Source organism: Homarus americanus, unplaced genomic scaffold (assembly GCF_018991925.1).
Source record: "Homarus americanus isolate GMGI-L3 unplaced genomic scaffold, GMGI_Hamer_2.0 scaffold2235, whole genome shotgun sequence".
NCBI classification, from domain to species: Eukaryota; Metazoa; Arthropoda; class Malacostraca; order Decapoda; family Nephropidae; genus Homarus; species Homarus americanus.
This window is the reverse complement of record NW_024726992.1, coordinates 289003-308360: the sequence shown is the minus strand read 5'-3', so window position 1 is coordinate 308360 and position 19358 is coordinate 289003. Positions and strand designations below refer to the sequence as shown.

Below are 19358 nucleotides of genomic sequence, written 5' to 3'. Positions count from 1 at the left end.
CGTTACGTTGTGTTCAACAAGCCCTGCACGATGACCTGGAATTTAAGAGCTTTCGTGCCCGCCGTAAACCTCTGTTGACAAAGAGACAGAAGGAAAATAGAGTGAAATTTTGCAAGAAATGTGTGGGATTTAGAGACATGGAGGAGTGTATTATGGTCGGATGAGGCTACGTTTTCTGTGACTGGGAGTAATGGAGGGAGGGTGTACCGCCCCCCCACTCAGACGCGCACCTCCCACAGTACACTGTAAAGACTGTTAAGCACCCTGCCTCGCTTATGGTTTGGGCTTCCTTTACGTATTATGGTGTTGGTGAACTAGTAATCCTCCCTAAGAACCAGATGATGAATCAGTACAACTATCTTGAACTGCTCAGTGATTTCTTACCTGAATCATTTGATACAGCTAAGGCAAGCCTTTTCATGCAGGACGGTGCCCCATGCCACACTGCTAAAAGTGTCATACAGTGGCTCAAGACTGTGAGGTACCTTTCTTTAATGACTGGCCTGGCAGTAGCCCAGATCTTAACCCAATAGAAAATTTGTGGTCCATTGTTAAGCGTCATCTGCGCGACGCTGACACATCATCAATCCCGAAGCTAGAGGCAGCCATCAAGGATACCTGGGCTAACTTGCCACCTGACCTCTTACAAAACCTTGCTGACAGTGTTCCTCGAAGGCTAAAAGACTGTCTGAAGCGCAGAGGAAACACTACAAAGTATTAATTGAAGTGGTAAATGTTACTTGACTTTATTTATATAACATAATCGTAAACATCAATATTTTTTCAGCACACGATCTGACATTCCGCGCAGACTGTACAGTACAATGATTTAATACTGCGTTATACAACAAGGAGTACTGTCTACCCACATCTTGTATGCTTTGTGTAAACAATTCTGATGAACAGGTTTAAGCTGCTAAGTTGCCTTTCATTTTATTTGACTGGGTGTAGATGACTGTAAGATTGTGGTTGCATGTTCTTGTCACAGACTGTAATTCAGCTACCTGTGGAGGAAAATAACTAGTATAGGCTGATGCAATGATCTAGGATATATTCAGAGCTGTAAGAAACAATATTCAAATAATTAAAAATAACATCTTCCAGTGTGTAAATAAAAAATCCAAGGACAGCGTAAGAGAAAATTATGGATCATCTCCTAAAGATTGTACAAGCAAGCATGACCATCAATATTTTAAATATACTCCTGTAGCTACGGTAATGAAAATCAGATAGGTTTATGTAATGCAATTGGATCCCTGTTGCATAACAGAAAAATGGAATTAAAAAAAATTATAAGACTATTGTAATATGTTCGTGTGGAATTAAGTGAGAAAGCATTCTTCAACTTTATCAATGGTGAAGGTTTGACATGTAGTGACCAGTGTGCTGCAGCCTAAGCCTTTTTCAGCACACAAGGATGCAGCATGAGTTTCATAGTTCTCAGCATGGGTGGTGTGACTGAAGCATGGGTGGTGTGACTGAATCATGAGTGGTGTGACTGAAGCATGGGTGGTGCGACTGAGGCATAGTGGTGTGACTGAAGCATGAGTGGTGTGACTGAAGCATGAGTGGTGTGACTGAAGTATGGGTGGTGTGACTGAGGCATGGGTGATGTGACTGAAGCATGGGTGGTGTGACTGAGGCAAGGGTGGTATGACTGAAGCATGAGTGGTGTGAATGAGGAACCCCTGGAGGAAGTAATCCAACACTGCTAAATTATTCAAATACATCATTTGTTGTGGGCGAATCATAAAGTGTATATATATCTAATTGTTGTTTTGCATAACCTCCATCCTACCCTTTATAATTACTTTCTAAGGTCACTATACCATACCATGATAAACAAGCACAATCGAAATGGCATTGAATAAAAGTTAATACATTAAATTTTCTTGATACCCCCTGTATTAATAAATTTTAAAATAAATCAGTTAATTTCAGGCAAGAAACAAGTCAGAATATTATGAGTCTCAAGTAATAAGTCAAGAGAGGTAAGTCTCGAGCCACGTCAGGTCAGATTATATCCGAGTCCAAGTCAAGCCGCAAGTCCAAGTTTCATACTCACATCCCCATAAACAACCATGAAGTATTATAATATGGTTGATAGTTGTGTGCTTCCCAACAGCTATTCTTACTTATAGCTTCTGAAAAAGACCTCAGCTAGTGAAAAAGTTATTGTGAATAATAATGATCACTAACCTCTTCAGGAGTTACATTCCAGGAAATAAGATTTCCCAAAAGTTGTAAATATGGGCAGCTGTTAATGAGCAGGTATGCAGTCTCTATTGTTAAGTCCAGCATTGGGGCTGCTAGAGTTCTTCGAGGAACATCTGCTATCAAAATCTGTTGGATGACACATTCATCAATAAAAATATAATGTTGAAAACTATACTGTTACAATCTAAACATTCTACATGAGCATAAATATGTGACAGGTCAACATACTTCACATTAAACACAGTCCTGTACTCTCCTCTGCTACACTCTGGCTCTACCAACTTCTTCATAAACCCAATTCAAATAAAAAAAAATTGATGGTTAGGCCCATTACATTTCTCTTTTTTTTTTAATTCACCACTTTGAAAAGGGAAAGGAAGCCATTGGCTTGTTTAACCCATTAGGCTTCGGGTCACGTCATATGACGTGTGCCTGTAGAGCTTCGGGTCATGTCATATGATATTTTGATCTTTCGCGGGCCTATTTGAATAAAAAGGGTGGGCCTGGCTAGATTATGTTGCCAAGTACATAGGTATTAATCCTTCACTCACTCAATCACTCACACATAAGAACCTCCTAGTCTCTTCTCAAGTTTTGTGCTGAAGGAATCTCGCCCTTGAACTTGACTCACTTACCCATGTGTTTCCAATCCCCCAAGCACAAGTCTAGTATAGTGATCAAAAACTGTAGTAGTAATAATGATTATTAAAAGTGTAAACAGTAATAACATACAGTAGCTAAACAAGTGTCCTGTAACTCATACTGCCTACAAATTAGTGTTGTATACCTCGTTACAACTGAGTCACACACACACATCACTTCATGAACATTTTTGACTCTTCCTGGCTCATGTTGCCAACCTGTGGTAAGGATATGTATTTATTTCCTGTTTATATCATGTATGGCCAGTAAGATGAACTGTTTTTAAATGTTCCCAAATATACCAGCAAGGAATGCGTGGGGGGTTATATCGACCATAGCCCGAAGCCCAAGGGTTAATTCCCCCAATGTATCTGATGAGTATGTCCTATACTGTACAAGTATTTTCCATTATTAGTACAGGAGGAAACCAGAGTACCAAGTGAAAATCTGCAATGTTTGGTAGGATCACATCTTTCCAGGACACTATGGTGAGAGATACACAAGAGGATGAACTTTCCTCTGACTCTGACAGTATGGCTGATGCTCGTGGACAGAAGAAGGTAAATCCATCCCTGCCAACAAATGAACCTGCTCCACTATTTCCTTATGAAGGTGACACAAATATCAACCATGAGTTTGAAGATGAAGAATGTTTTAGCAGTACAGTGTTTGAATGTATACCTTGATGATGAGCTAGTAGAAATGATCATATAGTACTTGACACTAATAGGTTTGCAGCACAAGTTAGCTGATACTTCTGTGATACATAACATTCAAAAAAGTAAATAGTACCTGTTATAAGTGGTGAAATTAGAGTACTATTTTTAGGGCTTCTTATTTTACAAGGCATTGTCAAGAAACCCAAAATATCATTGTATTGGTCAAAGAATTCCATGCTGTCCACAATTTTTTTTTTCAACAAGCATTGTCTTTCAACAGGTTTTGTTAAGTAAAACAATACATACCTGTACCTATATTTTCACTCTGTAGATAATGGAAAGTATGATCCTCAAATCCATCCAAATCCTAAACTGAATAAAATATGGCTTGTCTACCAACTTCTAGTGAATAAATTTTTGTGCTTTTGTCTTTCATGATATATACAGGGAAAGGTACAATTATTGATAATGATAACAAAGATCTTCCAATGTTATCACAGGTAGTAATGACACTTATCAAACCTTTGGTGAATAAAGGATATTGTCTCAATGTGAATAATTACTAAGCATCTCCACAGCTAGCAGACATTCTTACAAGTCAAAATACTGATTTGTATGGAACTCACAAGAAAGGACATGTCCATTGATATTCCCAAAGAAAACCTAAAGAAAGGGGAGATTGTATCATTTACTAGAGGAAAACTCATATCATTGCTGTGCATTAGAAAAACAAGAAAGATATCTCTCTATTTTAAACAATCAATAAGGCAGAAATGGTGAGTGTGGAAAAATGAGGTGAAGTGTAGATGAAATCACAAGCAGTAATGGACTATAATAATACAATTGGATGAGTAGATAAAGTGGATCAATACCTGGTAGAATATCCTGTACTAAGAAAGTGAGGGAAGAAGTTCTATGAGAAAATATTTATGCATCCTATAGATTTGGCAGTGTGGAACCCTTACCTCCTTTATATGAAATCAGGAGGGACAAGTACTCCTTTCCAGTACAGAATAAGTATCACTGAGCAGATTAGCTGAAATACCATACACCTGAGCTTGACTCCAAATCAGCAGGACTTCGTCTCACTGGAAGACACTTTCCAGAAATTCTGCCTGCAAGTGAAAAGAAGAAAGCCCCAACAAGATGATGTGCCCTGTGCCCTCGAAAATGTGATGCAAATGGGAAGAAAATCCGAAGAGAAAGCAGATATTATTGTTCTGATTGTGATGTTGCTCTATGTGTAGTACCTTGTTTTTGTGTTTATCACACTTCCACAAACATTTAGGGGAGCCTGAATGATACAGTAATGCCTCTGTATGGTATGATGTCTTGTTTATCTTTGATTAGATAATTACTTCATTTACACATTTATATAAGCGAATGTATTATATCCATGTTTTTGTTTGTGATTTTTTGAAAACAATTGTCAAAAAAGTTTCCACATTACATTTAGTGTAGTTTACCAAAGAATAGAGACAGAAAACTGATAGTAATTTCAGGGTACTCATTTCTCTTTGATTTTTCTTCTTTTCCCATACATTCTAAATCATCTTGAACACCAAAAGAAATTTTACAATGTTTGGAAATATTATTTCTTCAAAGAAATGTCTTATTTTCTTGTGAATGGCCTTTTTTTGCATGTAAATTCTATCAAAATGTTTTAGTTACAAATAGAATGATTTATTTAGCATACAGATTGTCATTATAATTGCGATTTTTTTCATAATTTCTTGTATCAGCGAATTATTTGGGGATAATTACCAAAGCTACTCTCAATATATAGTACTGATTTTACTAAAGTAATAAGAATTGTAACACAATATTTTGAGTGTTAATTCCCTTGTAAGTAAACATCTGAAAAAAAGAAGAAAAAGATCATGCCTAAAAAAAAGTTGTGAGCTAAGGTTTTAAAGGTTTAATAATAAATATAAAATGAAGGCAGCTGATGAAAATGTAGTTCCCCCACACAACTCAATAGATGGCAACATAATATATTGTCTGCCAGCACCAACCACGATTATGCAGTTCTCTCACGACACACCAAGTAAGCAAAACAAAGCTATCAATTTGGATTACACTGAACCAGTGAGTGAGTAAACAGCTCATCCTTTGTTTCATCAGTGAAGACACTTACATGTGGGAACCTGTGTCAAACAAAGGGAATGTACTGGTAAAGTTTATGCAGGTGAACCTAAACATTTCTACTCATGGTCCTCAAAGAACAACACAGTTCATTATAAATCAATACAGGTAAATGCACCACTTTTCACAGGTATTTCCTCTATGATTTAGGCATAACATTAGCTGAAAATGCAGTACAACAATAAATCTTCACATTTCAAAATTGTGAGTCTTGCCAGTAAGGTGGGAAATTACATCTTCCAAGTTTTCTGTCCTAAGTATCGCTAGTTGTGGAAAAATGAAGGCAGATATGGTAGTGTCTGCCACACTGCCTCTGTGTGTTTGTATATGCAGTGCCCCTAATGGGGCATGAGGCCTATGGAAACCAATTTCACTTTTCACATCCTCTTTACAAACAGATGGAGAGCCCTCACTACAAGAACTGCTGCATTTTATTGATTCCATCAACAGCTTCCATCTCCCTCCAGAGGACATCCAGAAAACATTCACAAGGCATATCAATACAGTACAGCTACCAGTATTGTTTAGAAAGCTAACCATGCCTGTTGTGTTTCAAACTTTTACTGCTTGGAAAGGAATCTTCACCACACCACTTGCGAGGCTGTTTTAGACAATACTGGTGATTTTCTATACATCATCACCAGTGTCATTAGGAATTCCAACACTTTCCAATGTCCACTTCAGTGAAAAGGGCCAGGACCAGATATTTTATTGTCCAACCTTCTGAGGTAATATTCTGTAGTGGCGGTGATGCCTTAACATAAATTGTGGAGTGTCTCTGGATTCAGAGGAAATCCCTGAAGGGGTAATTATTACCCATAATAGTCCCACATTTGGAAAGCCCTCAACCAATGTCTCTTTTCTAGGTCAACTACAATCCAAGGACTGGAAGGCACATCACCACCTCCTCCATACCAAACTCTGCCCCCTAAGGGGTTAAGAGACACCTACTAGACAGTCTTGTGTACTATTTCCCAGTTGAAATGCAACTACAGTACTGTATCTTCATCCACAGCTTAAACAAAATTCAAAGACCAATTTTATAGCTTCTTGAGGTAAAATTCTGTTGAATCCTCTATCCCAGAGAAGCAATGTTTTGTAAGGTAACTAACTTCCTGGTAGGTAAGATGTGACAATTTCTTTGCACTTATATTCTACCAAAGGGTGGGATCCATCCCTCATTCTCAGCACCAGCCAAAAGCAGCAGTTCATATTGTACAATTCAGCATAAAATGACATTTGGATTTAAATAACAAAATATAACTGAAATACCTGCCAGAAACAACGAAAGAATACCAGTGAATGACTAGGACTCTACATAGCTACTGCAATATATTATGGCAATAAGGAAAAAATAAAAGACTGACTTTAGGGTAGGATGTACTGCCTTCTTAAATAAGTAAAATTCACAAACCTTTAAATGGGAGAGAGGATTAACTACTAGGAGGGTGTTCATAAAGTCATGATGAACACCAGGGGAGCGCACTAATAAGAACAACTCTTGAATGAGGCGAGCTTCACTCAGTAGGAACAGTGCCAGCTCACATGCTGCGGGACTCATGATCAGTTCGTCATGTCCCAGTCGTAAACTTAACACCTGAAATAGGAATTATGCATCAGTATGAGGTAATTATTATTAAACAGTAACTAAAGGTTTTACTTTCTGATACAAATACATCAATCTCACACAGAAGACATAACTAAGCAGTTTGGAGATAGCTTTACTTCTGACAATTTTACAAATAAGCTCCAGCCTAGTTCTCTTTTTTTAAGGGTGCATCAGGCTGTGGCTAACATACTGAACCTCAAAACATTAATAGCACTGTTGAGATTTTAACAATTTAAGTAAATTACTATCACAGTAATTATGAACTGGAAGGATGCTGAAAATTACTGGTTACAAAGAGAGATTTACAGGTTGAACCTTGATTTTATAGATCGTGGATTTTTTTTTTTGAAAAGTCCGCCTGTAATTTCCACTAGTTCCTCTACCTGCTTACCATGGGATCTATCTTGGGCACTAGTAAATAATATTGTAGCGTATTTATCAGAAGTTAATAAATATTATTGTAGTGTATACTGTGTCTCCATATGAACTGCTTTAATCACTGCTCAGTTGTTTAAGTGCAAATGTAGCCAAATCAAGACATCACGCGACACAGATCAGCTAGGCAGTCATTAGCTGACTCCGAGATGTGTGTATGTGTGTGTGTGTCAGTATGCTGTGACATCACATCTGGGGTAGGAACCGAGTGGATTGAGACTGCCGACTGACAAGTCGAGATGCAGTTACAACTCAGTGCTCACTGCCTCCATACATAAGTTCACTTCCCACACATACACACCCTTGCACGTCAGTTTTCTTACTTTACAGTTTTCTATTATATTTTCTTTATTTCTAAGCCACATTTGAGTATTGTAATTTCTACACCTTTCCTCTGTATTAGAAAACATGGTTTTACTTGGGTAGACTATAATACCCTGACTGATTTACGTCCCATGGAAAGTACTGTACATGTTTAGGTGTTTATTTACATACTCAGACTTGAATTATATAGAGAAAACAATTATTTGTTTAAATTTATTAGTTTTTATTACAAAATTACTCCATATTAATATCAATACCATCTCTGAAACTTTTATAATTTCTAACCTAAAATATTATGACAAATATGACAATCTTGATAGTTTGATGCAATAGTTTCGTCAGCGATGCCCCCCCCCCCCATATTTCGATTTGATGGCATGGTCTAGGTCTCGTCAATGCCGTTAAATCAAAGTTCAACCTGTAGTAATAGAAATTGCCAAATGCAAACCCAAATGATCTCCATGTAATCCCTTAAAACAGTACTATTGCTAAATAAAAATTCATTAAGAAAACTCCTTACCTCTAACTTGCTAAGTCTGCTAGAACCTGATTCGAGAACTCTGTCCACAACTGCCACATTTGCATGTAAAAATAGTTTAGTCAAACTGGTGCAATTTTCAGCTATTATCTGTACATGGTGAGAATGCAACCGATTGCAGTATATTGTGAGGGATGATAAGTGACACCCATTGGTCCTCAGATGATTTTCTGTGCAGCTGCTGATGGGCTGATGCACCCCAGTGTAAAATCTGAGCTCCAGGTGCTTTAGTTTCTGTAACTTGCCAAGTTCTCCCACATCTTCATCACACACACGAATTTTTAAATTCTCTATATCAGGACATGTTTCACATATAAAGTCCACTATTTCACCATCACATTTTTGTACTCTTGACATAGAATTATCAACATGAGTAAGCTTCAGATTGTACTGACACCGTCGTCTCTTTCGGCCAAACTTTTTGGGTTGGGACTTCAATATCTGCAAAGATGTACCAAGTTCTTTGTAACCTACAAGTTGTAAGTTTGGAAAGAAATGAATAAGCATTGCCACATCTTCTGGTTCAACACTACAATCTTGTATAAAGAGTTTCTCTAGTTCGATGCAACCTGGTTGATGGTCAGTTGGATACAAATGTAATAGTCCTTCGCCACTAACACGGTTGTTATTGTTCAGATTGAGAAGCTTGAGGTTAGGGCATGAGCGCCCTAAGACCTGCAGAATGCCTGTGGAGCACGATGGGAGCGTGATCTTGTTTCTATGTGTTGACAGGTTTAACGTTGTCAATTTTGTCATAGCAGGCAACAGTTGCATCAGTGTTGTCTCCACCTTGTCAAGAGTTTCTAATTCTACAGATCCAACATAACCTAGATCTGATAGCTGGAGATCTGTCATTCTGGAAAAAATAAAAATAAACAAACTTAAATAATCTTATATGTGTGTTTATGTGTGTGCGTGCACAGGAGTGTAGTATACATAGGGTATTTGTAAAAGTAAGCATATTTTATGTTGTACAGGTATTTTGCAATACAATACACTCATTTTTGGTTCTTCCATATGTCTACACTGCATAATTTCACTTAAATGCTGTTTTGAAGTTATTTCCCCCAAATAGTTTATTACCTGTCCATGGTATAGCAATGCATTCTTTTATTAATGTACTGTACAGCATAATCAAAATATGTCTCCTCACAACTGAGTCTTCTGTTAAAATCTAGAAATATGAAATCAGACCCTGTTCAAACTAGACCATACAACCTACCAAAAAAAGTAATCACATCTTAAAGATATTACACACTAATTTCCATGTTGTAAACATGATAATTTTAAAAGGGAAATTCTGACAGTGGACTATGCCACTCCAGTATAAGGGGGTGGATGGTGAGGGGTCACTCAGTACACAATGAAATTATCTGCCACACAATAACTATCTACAGTATCTTTATGTCCTTTCTGAATGTGGTGTTTAAATTTGTAAATACTATTCGAGTAATGCAGTATAAAGTGCAGATACTTGTATTTTGGGTTAAAACTCATTTCCACAAAAAATGAATATCACCTTTGGAAAGAGGAGTAAAACAACCCTTCAGGAAACATGCCTCTATGCAGTGTTGCCATACTGTATTATATTATTTTGTATTGAAGCTTTTTATTTCCAATATGAATATTTACTATGCATATATTTTAAAGTAGAGTAAAGTAATTATTAGTTAAGCTAAATTTCACTGTTATTTGACTAAATTTTATAATGTGATTCATGAACTAATTTCAACAATACAGTATACAGACGAGCGAAAAAAATAAAATACAGGTATAGGAGGTCCCCAACTTACGAACGTCTGACTTACGAATGCCCGCCAATGCGAACGAGGCTAAACTTGAAATTTACAGTTCTGTATTTTATTTACCTGATGACTTATTTTTACTTTCATTTATTGTATTTTGTCATTCTATTTCTTCTTTTGTCCTAAATTAAATGATTTTAGATGTATATAAAGACTTAGGTTATGATATAGTGGGATTTTAAACATTGTTTTGTAAGTACGGTACGCTTGTAGCATGTATTCCGGCTTACGAATGTCCTCAGGAAAAGAACCCGTTCATAACCGGGGGACCCCCTGCACTGTATACTGTGTGTGTTTATAAAATTCCTTGTCTATGTTAAATCTGTGGAATGTTAATTTCCACTTTACAGAAATATGTACTATCTTCAAAGAGGGGTCAGATGAATTTCAAAATGAACACTGCAGCTCCTGTTGTCTTGGTAGGGTTATCAAAATCTTTCGTCCGTTATGTTATATTGTCTCACACAAAACCTTTTACAATTTTTTTTAGAGCGAGTGTTCATAGTTACCAGTGCAGCTAATAATCATGGGTGCAACATATACACTAGTGTAAGAATGTAGGTGAAAATTTAACTACAATATTTTGTGCGCACTTTATATATTTTTATTTTGTAAAAACCATCCAAAGAATGTGTATTCATAAATCTTACTGAGGATGAAGCAGAATACGTAAAAGACATGACAAGACAGCAGGTGAGGCATGTACTGAATGATGTAAGGTTAGCCGCCACAAGACACTGTGAAGGACATCTTGTATCAGCATCGGTGGCACATATTTGAGCAGTAACTTCCGTGTGCTCATCTCCTGCAAGGCAAATAAGTACGTTTTCCAGTCAAATAGTTTATTACATTTAGGATTAAAAAATAAATTTTGATGAGTTTCATTTACAAAATATAGTACTAATAAACAATCCATGTTCATGGAATTACTAAATCTACAGACATTTAATACCAAATTAAACTAAACTCCATCACCTGCACATTATATTGTCGAATCATAAGTTCTTAATTTGCGAAAGCTCATCTGGTCGTACTGTATCTTTATTGCACCAGCCTCTGGGTGATGTACTACTCTTTAACTGATCCTTACAGTGGTGAAGGTAGTCAAAACTCATTTATGGAAACAGTGCTCATAAGGCACCATACACATGACAATTCTTTTTTAAACATGTGTGGGTAGATGCTGACAATTAGTGAGATGGTAACTTGTGTGTGGCCAAGAATGTATACAATACAATAATATAAAGATATAAGAAGAAAAAAAATAAGGCTAGAGGTATATTGTGTGAGGGAAAATATCAAGTCCAGAAATCACTATAACACACAGGTGCTAGTTAGGTGTGAGAAGCCTGTACATGTGCCATTGTTATATAAGCATAAAAGTTGTGGATATTTCATTTCAATGCTCTAATACAACTTAGAAATGAAGAAAATAAACTTTAATTAAGAAAAATTAAGAGTGGGAAGTGAATTGTGAGAGATAAGTGGGAGATAGCGTGCACGAGTGGCTGGACAACTCCACCCTCGACACCGTTAACATGGGCAACTTTACAGGAAACGAATGAGTGACTGGATGCTGTTGGAGTAAGATGATATATTAATGAAAACTGAACCAAATTTTTCACTGCCGAACCTTTTTCTGGCATTCCCTCATATTTTCTCAGGTAAGAGGCTTCAAGACGGGTAGTAAAAGTAACAGCTATATCCCAATCTTGTTAGAAAGACGAAGAAGATGCATGTTTTGAAATTCATCCCACCACACATATAACCCTAAAAAAGGAGTACAGTAGTACAAAATATGAGCTATGTGCTTAAAGGAGTTAATAAATAATCATAAGTACCATATATATACACCTGTATATAGAAATAAAGAATAAATCACACTAATGACTTCTTTTGCTGTACTTGTGCTTCTAAAATTTAGACAAGGCCATTTTCAATTGAAATGCCACTCCCACTGGTTTCATCCATATACTGTACAGTACAGCATATTGAACATAACTCTATTCTGATGTGTGTTGGTAGGCATAAAAAACATGGTATTTGATGCAAAAATCATGGCTTTATCCTCCTATTGAGAAGTCATGGTCATTCTAAATTTTCCATTGCAGCCAAAGTTGGCCATTTTGTTCTAGTAATTTTGGCAAGAAAATTACAAAATCAAGGGTGGCAAACAAAATATTAAATTTCAATACTGTATACCCAAATACTTTGGAAAAAGTTGTTTGCCAACTTTTCTTAAAAAATGCTTCGAACATTCTCTCTCTAAATAGTGCACTGCAGTATCATTTGTAATACACTTCCAAGCATCAATGTCAAGTTGTACAGTATAGCCTTCAGGAGGTCTAATATCTTGGCTAGAATATTAGGACTATACTGCTGCATCTAAAACAGTGCTTGACAACTGAATTAAGATTTCAAATTTTGCCACTTGAGATCACTCTGCCCAGGACCACACTGCTACAACTGACATACTTAGATTTAGATTTTTCCCCATGCATGTGTGACCCCGGAGGGATTAAGCAGTTTGACTCACTGAATGTGAGAACAAGCAAGTCAATAACTCAAAACAGAATAGTGGAAGTTTAATTATAAGTGTACCATAATACCAAACTTTGCTGAAGATCTGTTGTACTTTACAAATTCAGGGGTAAAAAAAGAGAAAAAAGCTGAAGATAAGGCTGTAAGACTGTCTCTAAGCTCATTTAATCACTTTTCGGGTTAATTAAAGGTTCTGTTATGAAACCGCACCATTAAAATGAAACACTAGTTATGGATATGAACTTACCTGAACAGGTTCTGGAGAGGAGAGAGTTTGTGCTATAACCATCTCACTGGTTGAGCTGATGCAAGACCACAACAGCTGCCTTGGTTGACGGCGAGGTGGCATCTTACTTGAAATGCAAAGCTCAATGGTATGACTGTAAAACTGCAAAATAAAATAATAGACTTCACTGATCAAAGAAGACAAATGACATTCACTTATATAATTAGCAAGCAGTCTACCATCAAGGAAGTCTTCAATGATCACAAACCCCAGATCTAGGCTTCTACATTTGATGCTAAGTAAACTTAAAGTTTGCTACAACACTAAGGCATATTCTGATTGATCCATTTTGGATATATTAGTTATTGGTTGCAATCTCGCCGACGGTAATCATTTAGAATCTTTTAACCCAGTTGAAATTAGATATACAAATTTAATATGACCTCCTCACTTGGGTACTTTTGCGCAGTGTAATCTTACATGTTATCCATTGTTGAATAACTCAATTTTACTGTGATTAATAAGAGAGGTTGCTCATGTAGAGGATTATAAGATATGCATGAACACTTCTAAATCAAGTAAAACAATACTATTGAAGAATCTATAATAATAAAACGACATGCCTGTGTCTGATCCAACCATAGCTCCAAAATGAAAGAAGTTAGAGACCTGAAACTTTATATACACATAATATATGGGTCCCAAGGTTGTCCACCTTGGTACAGTATTACTCGTACTATTGACTGCTTCCAAAATGGAAGCAGTGAGACCTATAACTTTATACACACATTATATGGGTCCAAAGGTTATCTACCTTGGAACAGGTATCCCTCACTTAATGAATGTTAAAGATATGAAAATAAGCTAACCTGGATATAGAAATTTCCTAAATTAATTAACACATTTTTTTCATTTAACATAAGGGCACGAAAGATGTAATTTCACTCTTTTCATGCTTTGTAGATGAAGAAATAAAATATTTACCGTAATTATGGTGCCATAAGATCTCCCATGGTGACTATGTTTTGGTTCACATAGTCTGATATATGGGAGAGTCCACAGTTTTTATTTACAGTGCATGTTGAGAAACGATCAACAATCTCATCAGGTGTGTTCATTACGATTTATATTGGATTGAATTCATTCATTTTTTCTAGAGATGTTGTTTGGATGATGATGATAATGCACAGGTTAGCAAGGTAGGTGAGGTTAGGTTAGGTTTGGTAAGGTTAGGGTTAATATTTAGTGGCTGCGGCAATATTTTCGTATTTGGTTATTCTAGGATTGGTTAAGTTTGGTTAGACTAGGTTAGGCTTCAACAGTGATTTGAAAGTTGAAATTGTTATGAGAATAGTTTTTTGTGCGTATTTCGGTGTGTTTTATTCAAATCTGACCTTCCTTTCTTATGCAAAAAGGAGCCACAGCCATTAAACAAATATGTACCAAGGTTAGGTAGGTTAGGCCACATTCTAATAGGTTCTGTGCATTCTCACTTCCATTTTTATGTTCAGTATCATACAAAGAGCATCTCCCGAAATTTTGGTTCAATTACATATTTTATTTCTGGTGCTAACTGTCTCCTTCACCATAAAATTCTCAAATTTTGTAGCATGGCAACAAGTGAAATTTTACTGACAGAATTATGGCATAATTGGGTCTGGTTAGTACTGTACTTGGATGGGTGACCACCTGGGAACACCATATTTTACCTATACTTCAAAGCCCTGCCCACATTAAACAACTAATACGTATTGAGGGTAATTTTATTAGTTAAAATACTCAAAAAATAAACAATTCCGACAAAAACGTTCTCGAATAAATTAATTTTAGTTTGTTACCTCTTTCTCCCTTTATAAGTAGGTGATGGCAACTTCTAAATATTAACCTTTTATCTTGTCTGCAGCATCTTGTTTAGGGGTGTTGGTGGTACAGGAATAACACGCTTAACTCACACCAATACGTCAAAAGGTTCAAACCTCAGCCCGGACACACACAAGAAGGGCGTTATCCTACCGGTAGGTACTACTAACATATCCAGTGTGACCCTACCAACAATCACAGGTTTCCCAGTCCCTGGTTTTGGTGAATTTATAGTAAAGCACCGGTCTTTCTCTCGCTGTTATTAATATTCATTTCATAATGTTTAGACAATTCTAAGACATTTTTCTTCTATGATATTTCCACCGGAAATTATGGGTAACCGAGATATTAATTTTTCAATATTATTAGATTTGGTCAGTCACAAGTGTCGCCATGATTTGTTTACATCTGGTGGAGAAGGCCTGACACCCCCCTCCCGCAGTGCTCCTTACCTCCGACTTCGCTTCTTAAGCGTCTGCGGTGCATATGCGGGATGTGGTGTGGGAGTTTCTTATTGGCTATAGTGATAGGAGACTTATTATTGGGCAAGAGTTTTTTGTCTTAGCCAATGAACAATGCGTGGGAGCGTCGGGAGTAGAAGTTTGAATTTTCAGTACGAGATATGGCTGAACAGGTGGAAGAGCTGTGCTGACATTGTGATAAGAGATAATTTTACGTCAATTGCCGAGTTTCATCAGAAAAATAGTGAGGCAATTTTTATTTTTTTTTTAGAAAACACTGAGTATTACTGAACAAATTATTTGCCGAAAGTGTAATAATTAGTGTAACACTGCACGAAGAAGAACACATTTGGCGGTGTAACCACAGTTTTCTTCAGCCGAACAGTAAGAAACGGAAGAGGTGCTACCCAGGTTATGTTAGGGGGTAATTGTGCAGATTACAGCAACCAAAGAATTCCGGAAATTCACTTCACTCAATCGATAGAACTATTTCTTTCTATTATCAATTTCTTATAAACACTTCCGTTGCAAATTTATAATAATGAAGTTATTGAATTTTAAAAAGAATACACTCAGAGCACCTGTCTCTAACTCTGACCCTGAGTAAGGTAAGAAACGGCTCCTTATATTAATGTGACCACGCGACTCTGGGTTATTATCTAGCATACGGCCTTCGCCCCCCACCTAGGGCCACCGAGGGCCCGTGGCAAGGCCTCTGGGGGCAGGGCCATCGGGGGGGTGGGGGTACGGGGGCAGGGCCACCGTGGGTCCGCGGTTAGATGGTTAGGTAAGGTTTAGTTTGGTTGTACTGTATAATCCACAAATCACTCGTTTTTATGCTCTCCCCCACCAAAAAATCTGAATGCCCACACTCTTTCCCAGTATTGTTATATGGAAAGGGGGGGGGGCTAAATCACAAACGAGTGATTTTCGACAAAAATAAAAGTCAGTTTTGAAATAATCCCATAAAAAAAAATTCTTCAAATTCCACGGTTGGGTTGGTTGTTTGGTATTTTATTTGTGATTTAGTAAAAAAAAAAATTCCAAGTATTTCCCTTAGATTGTTGACGGGGAAGGGGGTTAAAAAAAAGAAGAAAAAAAAGTGATGATTTCCGGCAGAAATGAATATCAAATTCGTTCGAAACTCATAAAATACCATAGGATAAACATATTTTATTATTTTTATTTTTTACGGGGATTAGCCCACCAGGGCACAGGTCACTTGGGTAATAATAATAATGATAATAATAATAATAATAATAATAATAATAATAACAATAATGATAATAATAATAATAATAAACAAAAAATAAAACAAAGATCAAGAGTGAGAAACAATATATATACCTGTATGTTGTGTTGTCAATGGTAAGAGAAACAATAGAGACCCTGCAATTGTGTGTAAATGAGGCAGAAAGTCAGAAGAGCAACCTGGGACTTGGTCACAGTGTTCGTGGTGCTGGCAGCAGGGTCTACCATTAGACAACACATTATGCTTCCAATATCCAAAGAAATAACGGTGCTTATCTATAAATCTACCAGGGTTTCCTCCAATACGAACACTGGATAGGACAATCGCTCGAACGGCAAATAAGTGGCGTAAATGATTAAATACTATGGTAAATATTAAGACGTCATTTTTGCTGCATTCAGAATTACAGTAACACTGATAGCATTTCCTGGTAAGTTGTAAGGAACCATTACTTGCATTTAGATTTAATAATGTATGGCACATCATTAACAGTGTTGCATTACCTTGTTTCACTCTAGTGGTCACACCGCCAGTTGAACACTACATTAAGAGTCTTCATACTCCAGGGACTCAGCTTCACCAACACAATGTCTGCTCTCTTTAAACCAAGGTTACATTATCATCAATCGTATTTCATTTTATTAATAAAGTACATGATTTTATGTAAAAAGTTATTTTATAATTTACAATCCGACAACTAATAATCATTTATATTTTTCCTATTGTTTAACAAAACTACAGACACTTGAAAGTGTATCCATCGACACAATATGATAGGGGTCTAAAGCCTGACTCACACTAGCCCCGTGTTGTTGTCGTCTACCAATCGATGACGTCTGGTAACAGTGGTCCGGTGCGAGGACTAACAACAATATTTCATCATTGTGTTCGGGTAACTACCAGATAATCCCATTTTTACCAAAATAATATAAAACTAACAAAATATTCTAATTACGTTCAGTAGAGTTGAAGTGGTAACATTTAACAACAATGGTACCCTTATTACTTGAGTGGTATTGACATGAAGCATACACTGGTAGTGTCAAGGACTAAAGAGTATATTATGATCCGTGGGTGGTGTAACAGAGCTGACTTAAAGTGGGCACGTCGTGGATGCGAGGATTCACCAAGTTTTTGGATCATCTTTTGTCAGTTTGTGCTATTCAGTTTGGTTATGAAACAAATCCTAATTCCTAAAATAAAAACTATGGTAGGCATGGTTCATGCTTAACGGTTTCCTTGTATTCCTGGATCCAGTGGGTTTGGTCTTGGGTATACATTTATTAATCAAATAATTCACTTTATTGGTTATAATATTCAGCGTAGTGTCTGCGTTCTTGTATCTCAAGCCAGGCCAATGAATACCCCTCATCTCCTCCTCCATCCCGTCGTAATCGCCCTTGTGATATTTGAACCTCGGCCTGCTTTTATCATGGACCAAGTAACAGTTAAATCTGATATGGTGCATCCCCTTAAGATCCTGCTCTGTAAATGCCTGGATGACCAAAACGTCCCCAGTGACCGGAAAATGGCTTATGTGAGTCCTATATTCAAGCAGGATGATCATCACTTTACGAATATTTGTAGACCCGTGAACCTGGCCAGCATAGTATGTAAAGTACTAGAGAGCATCATAAGAGATGTCATGATGGAACATCAACTACGAAACAACATTGTGAAGGACCCCCATCACGGTTTTATGCTGGGACGCTCCTGCTTGACACAATTACTCAAGGTAATGATAATATACACCTGGATTTTGCCAAGGCTTTCGACAGCGTACCCCACCCATAAAAGGCTGAGAATTAAACTGGAGGGGTACGGGATTCGGGGAATGTCCTAGTGTGGATAGGAGACTTTCTGCAGCATCGCAAGCAGTATGTGGTGATTAATGGCACGAAATCTTCATTTGTATCCGTGGAAAGCGGGGTACTACAGAGCAGGGTACTGGGCCCGTTGTTGTTTGTTTGCTTTATATATGACATGCCAGAAGCTGTACACTCCTCCATACATATGTTTGCGGATAATGCCAAGTTATTCAGGGAAATTAAGAACCAAACAGACTGTGAAGAGCTACAGAAAGATCTCTATCAGCTTCAAGGGTGGTCGAAGAAATGGCTGCTAAGGTTCAATGCCACGAAGAAAACAAAAGAATACGAGAAAATTAAAACAAATTAGAAGTGTGGGAAACAAATATTTTTCCTCTACCATTCCGTGATATTTTGAATGATATTTTTTCCTTACTGAACTATGAGAGTTCTACCATACCAAACCATAACATTATTACCATACTAACCCTTAACATTATTACCATACCAACCAGAGATGTTTCTCCTACCAACCTGTGATATTTCTTGTCTAAAATTAGGTGGAATTAAATTACTGGGAAGGCTGGTGGAAACTCATTAAAACAAAGACGGTCTGTCGGACGGACGGAGTAAGTTAAGGAGAACTAGTTTGCTTGCTATATATACCCTAAACTTTTAGGGAACTTACAGCAAAGTTGTTGTTGTTTATAGTATGGCGGAGAAAAAATAAAAGAAAGGTATAGACCGGATCCAGAAAAGACCTAAACAGATGAGCAAAGTTGGTGTGTGTGTGCGTTTGAGAGAGAGAGAGAGAGAGAGAGTGTGTGTGTGTGGTG

The 19358-nt window shown here is 37.1% G+C and overlaps 1 protein-coding gene across 2 annotated transcripts; it reads right to left on the bottom strand.

The window, feature by feature from the left end:
• Nucleotides 1–429: 429 nt before the first annotated feature.
• LOC121865750 lies at nucleotides 430–17496 on the bottom strand. Of its 2 annotated transcripts, XM_042365299.1 has the most exons (7): nucleotides 17218–17496; nucleotides 13163–13303; nucleotides 11025–11179; nucleotides 8552–9425; nucleotides 7078–7260; nucleotides 2200–2343; nucleotides 430–1004 (listed from the first exon to the last, which is right to left on the bottom strand). In XM_042365299.1, the coding sequence occupies exons 2-7, from the start codon at nucleotides 13262–13264 to the stop codon at nucleotides 909–911; spliced, it is 1554 nt and encodes a 517-aa protein (XP_042221233.1). In that variant the 5' UTR covers nucleotides 13265–13303; nucleotides 17218–17496; the 3' UTR covers nucleotides 430–908. The 2 variants fall into 2 exon arrangements, with proteins under 2 accessions (XP_042221233.1, XP_042221234.1); XM_042365300.1 differs by lacking the exons at nucleotides 13163–13303; nucleotides 17218–17496 and adding an exon at nucleotides 12008–12143.
• Between the last annotated feature and the right edge of the window lie 1862 nt (nucleotides 17497–19358).

Excerpts from the sequence above, each read along its gene's own strand:
- LOC121865750 (XM_042365299.1), bottom strand. The coding sequence starts at position 13,264 with ATGCCACCTCGCCGTCAACCAAGGCAGCTGTTGTGGTCTTGCATCAGC. Across the intron at positions 9,426-11,024 it reads CGTATTCTGCTTCATCCTCA|AATGACAGATCTCCAGCTAT; the intron begins GTAAGATTTATG and ends TATTTTTTCCAG. Across the intron at positions 7,261-8,551 it reads GCAGACTTAGCAAGTTAGAG|GTGTTAAGTTTACGACTGGG; the intron begins GTAAGGAGTTTT and ends TTCCTATTTCAG.